The sequence below is a fragment of the Neoarius graeffei genome, chromosome 12 (assembly GCF_027579695.1).
Source record: "Neoarius graeffei isolate fNeoGra1 chromosome 12, fNeoGra1.pri, whole genome shotgun sequence".
NCBI lineage: Eukaryota > Metazoa > Chordata > Actinopteri > Siluriformes > Ariidae > Neoarius > Neoarius graeffei.
The window spans coordinates 14,748,349-14,764,055 of record NC_083580.1 but is presented as its reverse complement, the minus strand read 5'-3'; the positions used below and the strand labels follow the sequence as shown (position 1 = coordinate 14,764,055).

The 15,707-nt window shown below is 39.9% G+C and overlaps 1 protein-coding gene across 2 annotated transcripts in view; it reads left to right on the top strand.

Moving 5' to 3' along the window:
* Nucleotides 1–15,082, top strand: part of mlana (melan-A) — a 61,955-nt gene extending 46,873 nt beyond the window's left edge. For both annotated transcript variants that reach the window (XM_060935570.1, XM_060935571.1), the window contains 2 exons: nucleotides 3,926–4,045; nucleotides 14,643–15,082. In XM_060935570.1, coding sequence (XP_060791553.1) covers nucleotides 3,926–4,045; nucleotides 14,643–14,711 — 189 coding nt within the window. In that variant the 3' untranslated portion in view covers nucleotides 14,712–15,082. The remainder of the gene's footprint in view (nucleotides 1–3,925; nucleotides 4,046–14,642) is intronic.
* The last annotated feature ends 625 nt before the right edge of the window (nucleotides 15,083–15,707 follow it).

Here is a 15,707-nt window from a genome sequence, read left to right as displayed (position 1 = left end):
TGGCAGGAAAAAAACTACATTTTGCCGCCTATGTAGTCCCCTATTTATACAAAATTGAGTCATTCAGGATTCAGCCATGTTTTTGCTCGGCGTTAGCAACAGTTAGAGGTTTTTAGCTTTCTCCCGAAATGCTTTCTTTTATTTCTTCTTCCTCAGGGTAGTAAAACTCGCTTTTGCTGTGAAGACTGTCGTTATCACTATCCGTGATGTAAAATTAATGCTATTCTCCTGAGAAATGCTGGCAAAAATTCATAAGATTTTTGATAATCTTATAAATAAATCTTATAAAAAAAAGATAAATGTTGACAAAAAATGATACTATGTTTGTTGTTGTTGTGAACGAGCGAGTCGCCAGGGGTCCATAACCGGGGTCCGTATCGTAGGATACGGACCCGCTCGCCAGCCAATCAGAGCGCAGGATTTGATGGAAACTGGGCCGCGAAAAAAATAAATGGATTTATTCCATCGAAAAAGTGTCCTGTGTATATATAGTAATTAAATAATATTGTTTGGTGTTGAGTGGTATATCAGGTACATTTCATTCAGCTAGCATGATATCGAATGAGCTGAAAACGAGTTCAATATCATGCTAGCTGAATGGAATATATGATAGACCATAAAAAAGTCAGCCAATATTATTATTATTATTATAATAATACATACACACTCTTCATATCAGCATTCTTGAAGGCCGATGCTAGCTTACCCATAACACGGTGCTGTTAGTGCAGCAGTCCAGTTACCTTCCAGCCAGTGTAGCAGTAGCGTTAGTGAAGGCTGACGCTAGCTTACCCGCGACTGAGTGCAGTTAGTGCAGCAGTCCAATTACCTTCTAGCTGGTGTAGTGTTAGCGCAGGCCAGTGATATGCTCTGATGATGTCACTCCCAGTGTTTTCCCGCTGACTTGACCTGTCAAAATGGCGAACCAGTTAAAAATTAACTTGCTTGATTAACTTGCTGTAGCAGTGGGGGTGTGGTTGAGCGCTGGATTGTGAATGGAGGGTGAGGCCAGGGAAGCGGAGTGGTAAAATGATCGATTGTTTGCTGCGCTCACTCACAATATATACATTCATCACTCGAAGATAAACTTCATATCTTTGACCGTGTAACATCCTGTACTTAATGACAAATATATAGCGATTTATACGAGACACCATTTGCACAAACTTGCTCTGAAAAGCCGAAACCTTTATTTAAAAAAACAAAAAAACAAAAACCATACTGGCTTCAGTTAATGCTCACATGAAAGATTAACGTTGAGGAGCAAAAGTAAGTGATAGTATTAAATTATTTGATATGGGGACTTAAAAAAAAAGACGTAATATTGATATCGATCCCATTGCTGTCTTTCATAGTCTATCCACACAGTGTAGAATATGATTTCATGGTTTTAATTTAATGTAATCTTTATTGGATTAGGGTTTGAAGAAAACACACAAACCCAGCTGTTTCTCGATCATAGTGCTGAATGTTCATTTTAACATCACATATTGTACACTTGTTAGAACTAAACAATAACCAGAAGCCTAAAGTGTTGAAACTTAATATTCAGCTGGCAGAATTTTCTCATCTCATCTCATTATCTCTAGCCGCTTTATCCTGTTCTACAGGGTCGCAGGCAAGCTGGAGCCTATCCCAGCTGACTACGGGCGAAAGGCGGGGTACACCCTGGACAAGTTGCCAGGTCATCACAGGGCTGACACATAGACACAGACAACCACTCACACTCAGATTCACACCTACGGTCAATTTAGAGTCACCAGTTAACCTAACCTGCATGTCTTTGGACTGTGGGGGAAACCGGAGCACCCGGAGGAAACCCACGCGGACACGGGGAGAACATGCAAACTCCGCACAGAAAGGCCCTCGCCGGCCACGGGGCTCGAACCCGGAACTTCTTGCTGTGAGGCGACAGCGCTAACCACTACACCACTGTGCCGCCTGGCAGAATTTTACCACAACCATTTAAACTACAACCAGTAATAGTATAAACGAGTAATAAATAGCATTTTGCTTATCCTTAATTAGTTCTTTGTTACTCGTATAACAAACTTTAATGAGTCTACAGTTGTGGTCAAAAGTTTACATACAGTGACATGAATGTTATCTTGGATATGAATGTCATGGCAATATTTGGGCTTTCAGTAATTTCTTTGAACTGTTCTTTTTCTGTGGCAGAATGATTGTACAGCATACATCTTTAATTAAAAAAAACCCCACTAGAATTTGGTGCACAAGTTTTAATTTTCTTTGGGTTTTCTGAAATCAACACAGGCTCAAAATTATACACACAGGGTCAAAAATATACATACAGCACACCTGATATTTGGGTAAAATGCATCTTTGCAAGATTCACCTTGACCTAACATTTTTGTTCTGGCAGAATTCTAGTTGAATATTTCACGACTCTTCATGGTAGAATTGGTAGAGTTCAATTAAATTTGTTTTTTTTTCTTGGCATGGACTCGACTTATAAGCACGGTCCATATATTTTCAACAGGGTTGAAATCAGAACTTGTTTTAAGCTTAATGTTAGCCTGCGTTATCCTTCACAACCAGCTCTGATGCATGTTTGGGTTCATTGTCCTGCTGTAACTCCCAAGTCGTGTTCAAGTTTCTGATGGTTTATGCTGAAGAATTCTGAGGTCGTCCTCCTTCTTCATTATTCCATCCGCTTTGTGCAATGAACCAGTTCCACTGGCAGCAAAACAGCCCCAGAGCATGATGATCCTACCACCACCACCAGCTGGTACAGTGTCCCTCTGTACATGGTGGTCATTGTGGCCAAACAACTCAATCTTTGTCTCATCTGACCATACAGCTATCCTCCAGAAGGCTTTTTCTTTGTCTGTGTGGTCAGCTTCAAACTTTAGTTAAGCTTGAAGGTGTCTATTTTGGAGCAGGGGGTTATTTTTTGGATAGCAGCCTCTTAGTCCATGGTGATCTGAACTGTAAACAGTGATCCATCAGCTTCCAGTTCATGGCAGGGCTGTGCCATGGTGGTCCCAGGTTGTTCCTGACCATCCAAACCAATTTCCTTTCAGCTGAGGGTGACAGTTTGGGTTTTCTTGAAGCAAAGTGGCTTGGCAAAGTGACTACACCTCACAATAACTTACATACAATTGTTTGAACTGATCTTGGGATTTGCAGTTGTTTAGAAATGGCTCCAAGAGACATTCCATAGTTGTGTACATCTACGATCCTCTTTCTCAGACCTGCACTGAGCTCCTTGGACTTTCTCATTGTACTGTGTGCTGGTCAATCCAATGAGTGCTGTAAACAAACCCATTGTATGAAGGCACAGAGAAGCTACCAGCCGTGGTCAATCATGATCATTAACAGGAAGTTAAGAGACCTTGGCCTTGGCAAGATAAGAGACATTTTGGAAGTTTCAGCACCTCTGAATTAATAATCTAAGTGAGCGTATGTACATTTTTTGAGCCTGTGTTGATTTCAAAAAACCCAAAGAAAATTAAAACTTGTGCACCAAATTCTAGTGTTTTTTTTTTAAATTAAAGATGTATGCTGTACAATCATTCTACCACAGAAAAAGAACAGTTCAAAGAAATTACTGAAAGCCCAAATATTGCCATGATATTCATATCCAAGATGACATTCATGTCACTGTATGTAAACTTCTGACCACAACTGTATGTCACTATTAAACACTGAAATGCTATGACCATAATATTAATACTAGCTATCATTTGTCTTCAAATATATACAGCAACTCCAGAATATTTCTGCGTATGCATAGAGTTACTTACATTTTATTGTTCAATCTAATGTTTCTTTCTTTCTTTCTTTCTTTCGCCCACAAATCTTAAAACAGATCTTAGAACTCAGCTGACTGGAATTCTGAGGCTTGTCTTGGTCATGCTGAGTCTCATGTGATGTAAAACAGTCCTTTTATTTGTTCCCACAGAACTCCAGAGGCCCGAGTCTATCCTGGAGGGAACTCGTGAGATCGGGACAGTACAGTGAACTAGGGGCACCAGGCGATCATAAAATGGCCCTTAATGAATTTGGAAACACCCAATCTGTGGTAAGAATTTTAAAACTCGGTGAAAAACTTGCATCTCAAGCCTTTTTCTAGCTGTTCAATAGTAAGACGAATTGTTATACCGATGACATTTTGAGTAATACTGTCCTGGTTTTCTTTTTTTTTTTCTATAAACAGTGCATTATACATATTAAATTTAAAGCTACAGCTCTTCAACACTCGCAGCCACCTTCTGTATGATTTTTGGGTGTGTGAGAGAAAAAACCCAACATGGATCATAAACGTGCAAAGGTTCACATTAGAGAAAGTTAATTGTAACGTATATTGACATTTGCCATTTGGAGTTGTAACATATACAACCCCTGGCAAAAACTATGGAATCACTGCTCTTGGAGGATGTTCATTCAGCTGATTTACTTTGTAGCAAAAAAACAAAATCACAGATACAGTGGATATAAAAAAAAGTGTACACACCCCTTTTTTTTTACATCAGAAAAACCTATGAGACCACGATAAATAATTTCAAAACTTTTCCCACCTTTAATGTGACCTATAACCTGTACAATTCAACTGAAAAACAAACATCTGTTCGGGGGAAAAGCATAAAGTAACGTACAATAAGCTGGTTGCATAAGTGTGCACACCCTAAAACTAATACTTTGTTGAAGCACCTTTTGATTTAATTACAGCATTCAGTCTTTTGGGGTTCACACCTGCCATCAAGTAAAATGACTCTGATTAACCCCAAATAAAGTTCAGACATTTACTCAGTTGTATCCTCCAGCAAAAGCCAGTGTTCATAGAGAGCTTACAAAGCATCAAAGGGATCTCATTGTTGAAAGGTATCAGTCAGGAGAAGGATACAAAAACATTTCCATGGCATTAGATATACCATGGAGCACAGTGAAGACTGTCATCAAGAAGTGGAGAAAATATGGGACAACAGTGACATTACCAGGAACTGGACATCCCATCAAAACTGATGAAAAGACAAGACGAAAATTGGTCAGGGAGGCTGCCGAGAGGCCTACAGCAACACTGAAGGAGCTGCAGGAATTTCTGGCAAGTACTGGTTGTGTACTACATGTGATGACAATCTCCCGTATTCTCCGTATACCTGGACTATGAGGTAGGGGGTCAAAGAAAAACATCCAGGCCTGGCTAAATTTTGCAAAAGAAAATACATCAACTCTCCCAAAAGCATGTGGGAAAATGTGTTATGGTCTGATGAAACCAAGGTTGAACTTTTTGGCCACAATTCCAAAAGGTATGTTTGGTGCAAAAACAACACTGCGCATCACCAAAAGAACACCATACCCACGGTGAAGCATGGTGGTGGCAGCATCGTGTTTTGGGGTTGTTTTTCTTCGGCTGGAACAGGGGCTTTAGTCAAGGTGGAGGGAATTACAGTATGAACAGTTCTGAATACCAGTCAATTTTGGCCCAAAAGCCTTCAGGTGTCTGCTAGAAAGTTGAAGATGAACAGGAATTTCATTTTTCAGCACGACAATAACCCCAAAAAAGTTTTGGAACGGCCCAGCCAGAGCCCAGACCTAAATCCAATTGAAAATCTGTGGGGTGACCTGAAGAGGGCTGTGCACAAGAGACGCCCTCGTAATCTGACAGATTTGGAGCGCTTTTGCAAGGAAGAGTGGGCAAATATTGCCAAGTCTAGATGTGGCAGGCTGATAGACTCCAACCCAAAAAGACTGAATGCTGTAATTAAATCAAAAGGTGCTTCAACAAAGTATTAGTTTAAGGGTGTGCACACTTATGCAACCAGATTATTGTACATTTTCCCCCTAACAGATTTGTTTATTTCAATTGAATTGTACAGGTTATAGGTCATATTAAAGGTGGGAAAAGTTTTGAAATTATTTATCGTGGTCTCATTTTTTTTTACATCAGAAAAACCTATCGTTTTAACAGGGTGTGTACACTTTTTATATCCACTGTATGACACAAAATTATTTTATTTAACAGTTGAACATTCTGGCTTTGTAAAATATACCTAAAAAAATGAAATGAAATTGATGTGGCACTTTTTTTTAAGCTCAAGTAGAGGAAAAAAATTATGGAATCATGAACCAAAAAAATTGCAATTAATACTTTGTTGCATGTCCTCTGGCTTTTATGACCGCTTGAATTCTTTGAGGCGTGGACTTCACTTATGAAAAACAATATTCTTTAACAGTCAGGTTCCAACTATCTCGTATAGCAGTGGACAGATCAGCTTTGCAGGACGGAGGCTTGTCATGGACATTTTTTTTTTTTAAATTTCCACCATAAATTTTCAGTTGGACTGAGATCTGGACTGTTTGCTGGCAATGTCATTGAGTTGATCTGCCTTTCCTGAAGAAAAAAGTTTTAGTGCCCTTTGCTCTGTGGCAAGATGCGTAAATCATCCTGAAAAATGACTTCGTCACCAAAAGTACTTTAGATTGACGGAATGAGAAAAACATCCAAAATTTCAAGGTACACCTGTGCGTTTACTGTAGACGTAATGACTGCCATCTCCCCAGGTCCTTTACCCTAGGGCGTAATTTTGGGTAGGGACGCTAGGGACGTGTCCCTACCAATATTCAGCCGCTACTGTGTAATCACGATCAATAAAACCGATGTCTTAACCTGAGCAATGATTATATGGCACACAAAGGGTTAAATGTATGACACTGCTAATAATCCCCCCTCTAACGTAGATATCATTCTCTGATTAGCTACCTGTTTCTCGCTAACTTACATAGTTGGCTATCCCAGCTGTCACTCCATCTGCTGTAAAAGCAGCACACTTCCCACAGCAGCCGTGACTACCCGCCCACCAACCCCCCCGTATCTCACACGTACACACCTGACCTACCCCACGCGCCCCCCACTCTCAGTCAGCCTACAAATTGAGCTGGACTTCGATGTCCATGCATGCTTGCCCTACGACTTGCATGCTGACTTAAGTATCATGGATGACGGCCCCCCTCCCAAGAAACGAGACATTCGTTCATTCTTCTTCTTCAAAGTCAAGAATGTAAGTGCAGGGTTTCTGTCAAGCTTTAAAAACTCAACAAAATCCTTTTGATGTATGGAAACCTTTCATAAAAGTATTGCTGCGGCTCCTTAGGCAGGTTTAGCAATGTGACAGGACGCATCAGAGCTAGGCTACTGCATAGCTGCAGAGAAAAGGAATGCTGGAGCAATGTAACTTGGTGTTAGATAATATCCTCGATGAATGAATGTTAAATTTATAGACCTAATGGTTTTACAGAATGTAAGTAGTCAGATGTAGGCTACTGCATGGCCATGCAGATGTGCGACTTGCATTTCAGAATCAACAGCGTGACAGCCGCTGAGTCTGCTGTGTTCACCGTTTTACAGAGACCTCTTTCTACTACTACTAGGCTAGGCTAGATACAACAAATCCATGGTCCTTTACTGCCACCTACAGACAAATATTGGTAACTGCAGCATGAACATAAAAGAAGTCACAAGCACATCTGCAGTGAAAATCATAACACGTTACGAACACAGAAACAGGAACAAAAAGACATAATATGGAAAATGGAGGGGCAACAAAAAGACAAAAAATGGGGGGTATACTACAAATGCAATACTAATGTAATCATAATCATGCTATAATAGGCAATCACTAAATTATATATCCAAATATCATTTTAACTAAATTTGAGCTTAATTACAGAACAGAAAATGCCACCAGTAGCACCTATTTATGAGTGTCTCAATAAGGCAGTCAGTGAATTTTGAGACACCCCCCCCCCCTCCAATGTCAAACAATACAGATATTGAATTTTAAAAAAAAAATTAATGCTAAAAATGCTTAAAGTTTTTAATTCTTATTTTCATGTATTTCTGTGGAAGAGACAGAACGACTGCTTAAACACAAATTAGGAATTGTGTGTTTAAAAAAAAAAAAAAGTAATAAATCATCAGATTCTAGCAATGTTGGGTTAGGTGCCTTGCCCAAGGGCACTTCAGCCATGGATGGAGATGTAGGGAGAGGTAAGGGTGGGATTTGAACCTGCAAACCTGGGATCCAAAGACCAACTCCCTAACCATTAGGCCACAGCTGCTCTTGTTAACCTAGAAGATCTAATGGAAAAAAAAAAAAAAAACCTTTCGGAAGCTCTGCCTTGGATCACTTTTGTGTCCCCACCAATGTCAAAATCAAAGTTACTCCCTTGCCTTTACCTGATATGCAACCCCATATCATCAATGACTGGAAATTTGCTTGTTTTCTTCAAGCAGTCATCTTTATATGTTTCACTGGATTGGCACCAAACAGAAGTTCCAGCATCATCTCCTCGGCCAATACAGATTCATGATTCATCACTGAATATCACTTTCATCCAACCATCCACAGTCCATGACAGCTTCTCTTTAATCTGCTGGAACCTTTTCTTCTGTTTAGGTGTTAATGATGGTTTACGTTTGGCTTTTCTGTATGTAAATCCCATTTCCTTCAGCCGATTTCTTCCACCTCGGTCACAAACATTGACTCCTGTTTTTGCCCATTTGCTTTTCATTTCTTTTGCTGTGCATTTTCTATTATTTTCACAGCATATTGCTTTGAGTTTCCTGTCCTGATGCTTTAAATATCTTCCTTGGTCTACCTGTATGTTTCCCTTTTACAACCTTCCCATTTTGTTTGCACTTGCTCCAAATTTTAGACACAGCTGACTGGGAACAACCAACATCTTTTGCCACACTCCATGCTGAATGACCTTCTTTAAGGAGTTTTATACAGAGGTGGATAGTAACGAAGTACATTTACTTGAGTACTGTACTTAAGTACACTTTTTGAGTATGTGTACTTTACTTGAGTATTTTTTTTTTTGGAAACTTATGACTTTAACTTCACTACATTTGAAAGGCAAATATCGTACTTTTCACTCCACTACATTTCTATCCAGGTCCTCGTTACTCGTTACTATGAAGCGGCTTTGAAAGTGGATGCTTTTTCTTTTCTTTTCTAAAACGCGATTGGGTTTTTCCCAGGTGACACTGAGACTGCCTATCAGTAATCACAAGGGTCACGTCACATCCATAAACTGTATAAAATGAAGTTCAATGATTTCTCAGCAGCGTTATTTAACACGATCAGTTGATGGCAGAATGGAAGGAGGCGGTTCTTCTCTGGAATGCACACACCCATAGCCCATGAACCCATGTTTCAGTTTTCTGAAAGGATTAAAGATTCATTTCGTTTTAAATGTTTGCTTTGTTTGCCGAAAACGAACCACATCACGGCCTACAAAAACTCGCCATCCAACCTGCAGAAGCATATTGAGGTATATAAACGTTTTATTCCAAGAGAAAGCTTGCAGTGAAGTTGTCTGTGCTTTTAGAGCTAGCGATAACGTTGCAATAGCTATGCAGTCTGGTTAGTCAAATGACTTTCTATGGATTTGCCCGCCAAGTTGTCCACGGCTAACGTTTACACACAGCTAATTAACTTGGACACTCTTAGTTAGCATGTAAAAACGGAGTTACGCTAACATGAATAACATTAACTTATCTGAAGTCCTTTCAGAAATGTTTTAGCATAATCTTGCCAAATAAACAGAATGTAGAAATCTTTCTTTTCTAGTAGCATTAGCTACCCAATATGATTTCGAGTTTGAAAAGCGTTTGCTAGCATGTCAGGTGGGGTTTCACTGACTAGCTAGCTTAACATTAAACCACCATGATCCACGGCATGCGTTCATTTTGTGAATTCACATTTCTGTCTTTGGTAATGGCGTTAGGTTTTGTAAGCGTTGTGGCAATAATACAACGATGCGTTGACAGAAAATGTACTTTTAATACTTAAGTATTTGTAAAAGCAAGTACTTTAACTTAAGTAAAAATCTGACTGTAAAACTTTCACTTGTATCGGAGTAACATTTGACCAGTGGGATCTGTACTTTGACTGAAGTAATGAAGTTGGGTACTTTGTCCACCTCTGGTTTTATAATCCTTTCCACTGTTTCAACTGACGGCTCTCTTGTCGGGGCCATGTTTCCTGTCAATCAGTCAGGTATAACAGCTCGTTAAGGTCTACAAGCACTCTGTCTTTTACCTGCAGACCAATTCGCGTATTTAGGCTTGTGCGGGTGTAAGGATTTATTCTTAATTGTAAAGGATTTAGTCTGTGACCCTCTGTTTTGTTTAAAATGACCAAGAAGGTATTAATTTCTTCTGTGACCTTCTGTCTCAGCTAGACACAGTACTGTCGTAATGACATATTGCTCGAGACATAATACTGATATCTTTTGGAACATTCTGTCTGAACATTGCTATCATATATCATAAGAACAGGCTGTACATCTTATTATTGCATACCATCGCCAAGGTTTCATACATCTGAACATTCCATCAGAACAGTGATGTAATTAAGATGTGACCTGCTCAGACCAAGGTTTCACTACAGTCTCTGAAGCATGCAATGATGTCACCTTCACTCACACACACACAGACACAGATATCAAACAGTGATGTCACACTCACTCACACCCCCCCATATACACACACACAGACATATAAAAGACCTCTGTACCCTTTCGTCTTTGGGGACTTGGGAATAAAGATTGTGAACTCATGGGGTTCCTGTCTTTTTTCGCGACTCACCCCAGAGCGGCTCTGGGTGACATGGGGGGACCGATCTCGAGATGGTGTAATCGCTCCGGCTGAGGCTGAGGGCAAGACGTGAAGAAACCTAACAGCGGGTATCTGTTTTAGAAATACAAGTTATAGGGCGATTCCATCATTTTTTCCTCTACTTGATCTTTAAAAAAGTGCCATTAATTCCAACAATTTCATTTTTTTTAGATATATTTTACAAAGCCAGGATGTTCAGTTGTTAAATAAACATTTTGTGTCAAATCTTTGATTTGGTTTTGTTTTTTTTTTGCTACAAAGTAAAACAGCTGAATGAACATCCTCCAAGAGTAATGATTCCATAGTTTTTGCCAGGGGTTATACATCAAGAAGAATATGCAGGGGGGGCAATGGGGTAAATTTGTTTATGCTTACCATATACAATACATATCTTAAAGTGCATATTCTGGACCAATTTCGTTTTTTTTTAATATGAAAGTATGCGGGCGACACGGTGGTGTAGTGGTTAGCGCTGTCGCCTCACAGCAAGAAGGTCCGGGTTCGAGCCCCGTGGCCGGCGAGGGCCTTTCTGTGTGGAGTTTACATGTTCTCCTCGTGTCCGCGTGGGTTTCCTCCGGGTGCTCCGGTTTCCCCCACAGTCCAAAGACATGCAGGTTAGGTTAACTGGTGACTCTAAATTGACCGTAGGTGTGAATGTGAGTGTGAATGGTTGTCTGTGTCTATGTGTCAGCCCTGTGATGACCTGGCGACTTGTCCAGGGTATACCCCGCCTTTCACCCATAGTCAGCTGGGATAGGATCCAGCTTGCCTGCGACCCTGTAGAAGGATAAAGCGGCTAGAGATGATGAGATGAGATGAAAGTATGCCCCTTTACACACTCATCCAGAAGGGTAATTTTGCACAAGGCCATTTTTCTGTCTACAGCAGAAAAAAAATAAAACAATAAAACGCGTCTGGAAAAATCCCAAGGGAGTCTGGAACCAGATTCGTGACGTTACGTGCGGAAGCGCCAGCAGGCTGAGAGCGCTTGCACGGATTCAGTGCACAGTCTGTGTAGACCAAGTTTAACAGCTAGCGATTTTGCATTGAAATATGGAATTGTCGCCTGAGCGCAATGTTACTTCAACTTTGGATGAAGAATGTAATGTTGCTACACCCTCCTACGATACATCTGTTAACCATTTTAATAATTACGCGATAACGTTGAAGAAATGTGCAGAAAACCACCAGGTCGTTTCCTCATAAACAAACCAGAGCTGACGTAGGATTCAGAGGGAGGCGTCCCGCACATGATGTCACGAAAATCAATGTTTGCCGGGAAATCCAAATGCCGAGTTTTTTCAGAGGCGGACCAATTCGTCTCAAATGGCTTGATTTCAACTGAATTTTTCTGGCATTGCGCAAGGTAAAAAAATTGGACAAAATGTGACAGATATTTGACCAAAGTTTAATATAAAATAGGAGATTTACATTGATCTTGCTCCTGAATTTACCCATGATATGCACTTTAATGTACACTATCTGACCAATGTTTGTTACTTATAATAATGAAATAATGAAGGAACCCGTCCATATAAATGACATTTTTGTTGTTCTCATTTTGTCATAAGGGTTTGCAAACATTTGCACTCAACTGTAACATATAATTTAGCTCTAAAAGTTACTGGAGCGTAAAAGAAGATGTGCACTTTGTGTATTAGTGTGCATTTTCCCATTAGAGTGATCGAAAAGCTGGTTTCACATTGCATTTCTTAAAGACAAAGGGCAAGTTCCTCATCAGTACCAATATAATATGGGGGATGGTCATGTGACTTGCAGAAAGTATTCAGAGTTGTCTCATGAGGCAGGAGTTAATACTGAAAGCTGAAGTTTATAATGAGAGCGGAAGAGTGAAAATTTCTGAGAAGTACCTCCAACAAGTTTGTTGGAGGAGGTTATGTTTTTGCATACGTTTGTTTCTTCACCTGCCTGTTCTTAACGTAACTCAAAAAGTAGTGAACGGATTTTGATGAAATTTTGAAGAAAGGTGAGCCATGGGCCAAGAAACAGCTGATTTGGATGCAAATCCGAATACGTGGCTTGGCGGAGGTATGCACTCTACCGAGCGCCCTTCTAATTAATACTCTGCAGGCATGTTGCTGAACATACAGTACTGTGCTAAAGTCTCAGGCACGTGTAAAGAAATGCTGTAGCCCAAAAATGGCTTAAAGAATAATGAAATGTTTCAACATTTAAAAAAATAACTATAAACAGTAATCAGTAAGCCATAATAAATGAAACAAAGTCAATATTTGGCGTGAGACGACCCTTTGCTTTAAAAATAAATAAATAAATTGGTAGTCTCAGGTCCAATGAGTGCAGTTTGATAAGGAAACGAGCTGTAGGTTTTACTGAGCGTCTTACAGAACCAGCCACAGTTCTTCTGGACACTCTGACTGTCACACTCGCTTCTTCATTTTGCACCAAAACCCAGCAGCCTTCATTATGTTTTCTTTTTTAATCTGAAAAGTGCTCTCTTATGGAATATGCTGCTCAGATACAAACATTTTTTTCCTGTAACGTTTAATTTTGTGCTGGAAAATGAACGTTTGGAACTCTAAAATGTTTTTGTACTGACTTGATAATGTAGAAGTCATAAAATAGAAATCTATAACAGTTTGTATGAAAAAAATAGGGGGGCCTAAGACTTTTGCACAGTACTGTACATTACACCTTGTGATTTTAAAGGTGAACAAGAGTGCTCTGAGAGCACAATATCCCCCCGCTGGCAACTAAACTCTGGTAAAATGCAACGGAATTGAATGAAATTGCAATATGCATATTACCGACATATAACAAAGAATCTGGTCAAGTTTCATGAAATTCCTCCAAAAAATTGTGAGAGGAGTTGATTTCAGAAGGTGAGTACCCTTTCTGGGACAGATGGATGGACGGACGGACGGACATCACCACGACATAATCCCCCTTCGGGCCTTTCGGCCAGCAGGGGATAATAAACATTGTGAGAGAAGTTGATTTCAGAAAGCAAGCACACCTTGATGAAATTGCCAAAGGGCATAACTCTGGTAAAATTTGCCCAAATTAAACGAAATTTCAATATGCGTGTAACCATCATATAACAAAGCCTTTTGCCAAGTTTGGTGAAATTCCTCCACAAATTGTGAGAGGAGTTGATTTCAGAAGAACGTACACCCTCATGAAATTGTCAAAGTACAAGGTATTTAATCAAGGGTCAAAATTCTGGTAAAATTTTCACAAACGAAATTAAATCGCAATATGCGTATTACCATCATATAACAGTGCCTTTTGCCAAGCTTCGAGAAATTCGTCCAAAAATTGTGAGAGGAGGGGGCGTCGTGGCTCAGGTGGATAAGGCGCCATACCATAAATCCGAGGACCCGGGTTTGATTCTGACCCGAGGTCATTTCCCGATCCCTCCCCGTCTCTCTCTCCTGCTCATTTCCTGTCTCTGCACTGTCCTATCCAATAAAAGGTGAAAAAGCCCAAAAAAATCTTTAAAAAAAAAAGAAAAATTGTGAGAGGAGTTGATGTCAGAAGGCGAGCACACCTTCATGAAATTGTGAAAGTACAAGGTTGTTAAATCAAGGGCTGTAACTCTGGTTAAATGTGACCCAATTTAACGAAATTATAATATGCGTACTACCGACATATAACAAAGAATCCTGCCGAGTTTCGTGAAATTCCTCCAAAAATTGTGAGAGGAATTGATTTCAGAAGGTGAGCACCCTTCCTGGGACAGAGGGAGGGACAGACAGACAGACGGAAATCGCCACGACATAATCCGCTTTGGGGCCTTTCAGCCAGCGGGGGATAATAAAACTATTACTGGTCTCTGGGGGAAAAAAAATGATCATTACATGTTTACAAGGGGGCTTCTTTATTCTTACTTCTTGGTTTAAAAGTTTGTGTTTTATTGAATTGTTTTCACTGATTCAAAAAAGATTTAGTTCTGCATTTCATCACTGTGCTTTCCTAAGAAATCCTGCTTCTTCTTTTTTTTTCTCCTGTGCAGTTCCCTAATGCCCCACCAGCCTATGAGAAGATTGCCACTGGACCATCACCACCACCTTATTCACCCTAAAGAAGAATAATTAAAAATCAATCAATCAATCTTGACATATTTTAACCTTCTGTAGGATTTTGTCATTTGTAAACGGCACAAGGGAGGAAGGAAAAATATCAATAAAGCTACATTAAAATTCAAACACATCCATTTCAACCAGTGCAAAGTTATTTCTGAGGCGATCAGCGTTTCTGGCTTTATGGAGGCGTCGTACAAGTCTCCGCTGAAATGGAGGAGGAATACATTGTGCATCATTAGCTGGGTTTCCATTGCCGTTTTGCCCAAAATAGAAGCAATATTTAAAAATTTTTTAGACAAAACACAATTGTGAATGGTTTGCGTTTCTATTGAGTGAGGTTATGAGATTAAAGCTGGGTTTTCTCCTCTCATGATAGCTCTTACACTCTTTTTTCATAAATGTAAAACTGTTTCCATTATAAATTTTGTGAAATATTGTTTTATCGAATCATCACACACAAAAATTCAATATTTGAGATTTTTTTTTTTTTCAAGATTCACGCATTTCCAGTACTCATTTTTGACTTCGCAATTTCAAATTGCACAATAAGCACGTTAATGTTAAAGGACCCATGGCATGGTGGTTTGTTGATGCTTTAAATGGGCTCGTGGAGGTTTCCGGATGTTATATCCGCAGCCTTTCTCGAAATGAACCCTCGGCACGTAGATATAGCCTCCTGGGAGAAAGCCCCATTTCAGCGCTTTTCCCAGTGCGTCGTTTTGCTAATGAGAAGCAGGAGGCAGGGAAGGGTAGAGGGTGGGGGCGGGTCTTATCATTAATATTCATGACATGTAAACGTGTTACCTCTGATTGGCTAACAGCACTGTGACGCTACCTCCAGTGGGTCAGAACAAGCGGATGTGGGTGTCTTACTATGGCGAGAGAGAAGGAACAAACCGTGAAGGGAAAAATACCGCGCGCTGACGTCATTAAGGTGCGACGCGAGGAAATAAAATAAATTCAACAAATGTTTGGGTTTTTACTGAACAAACAAA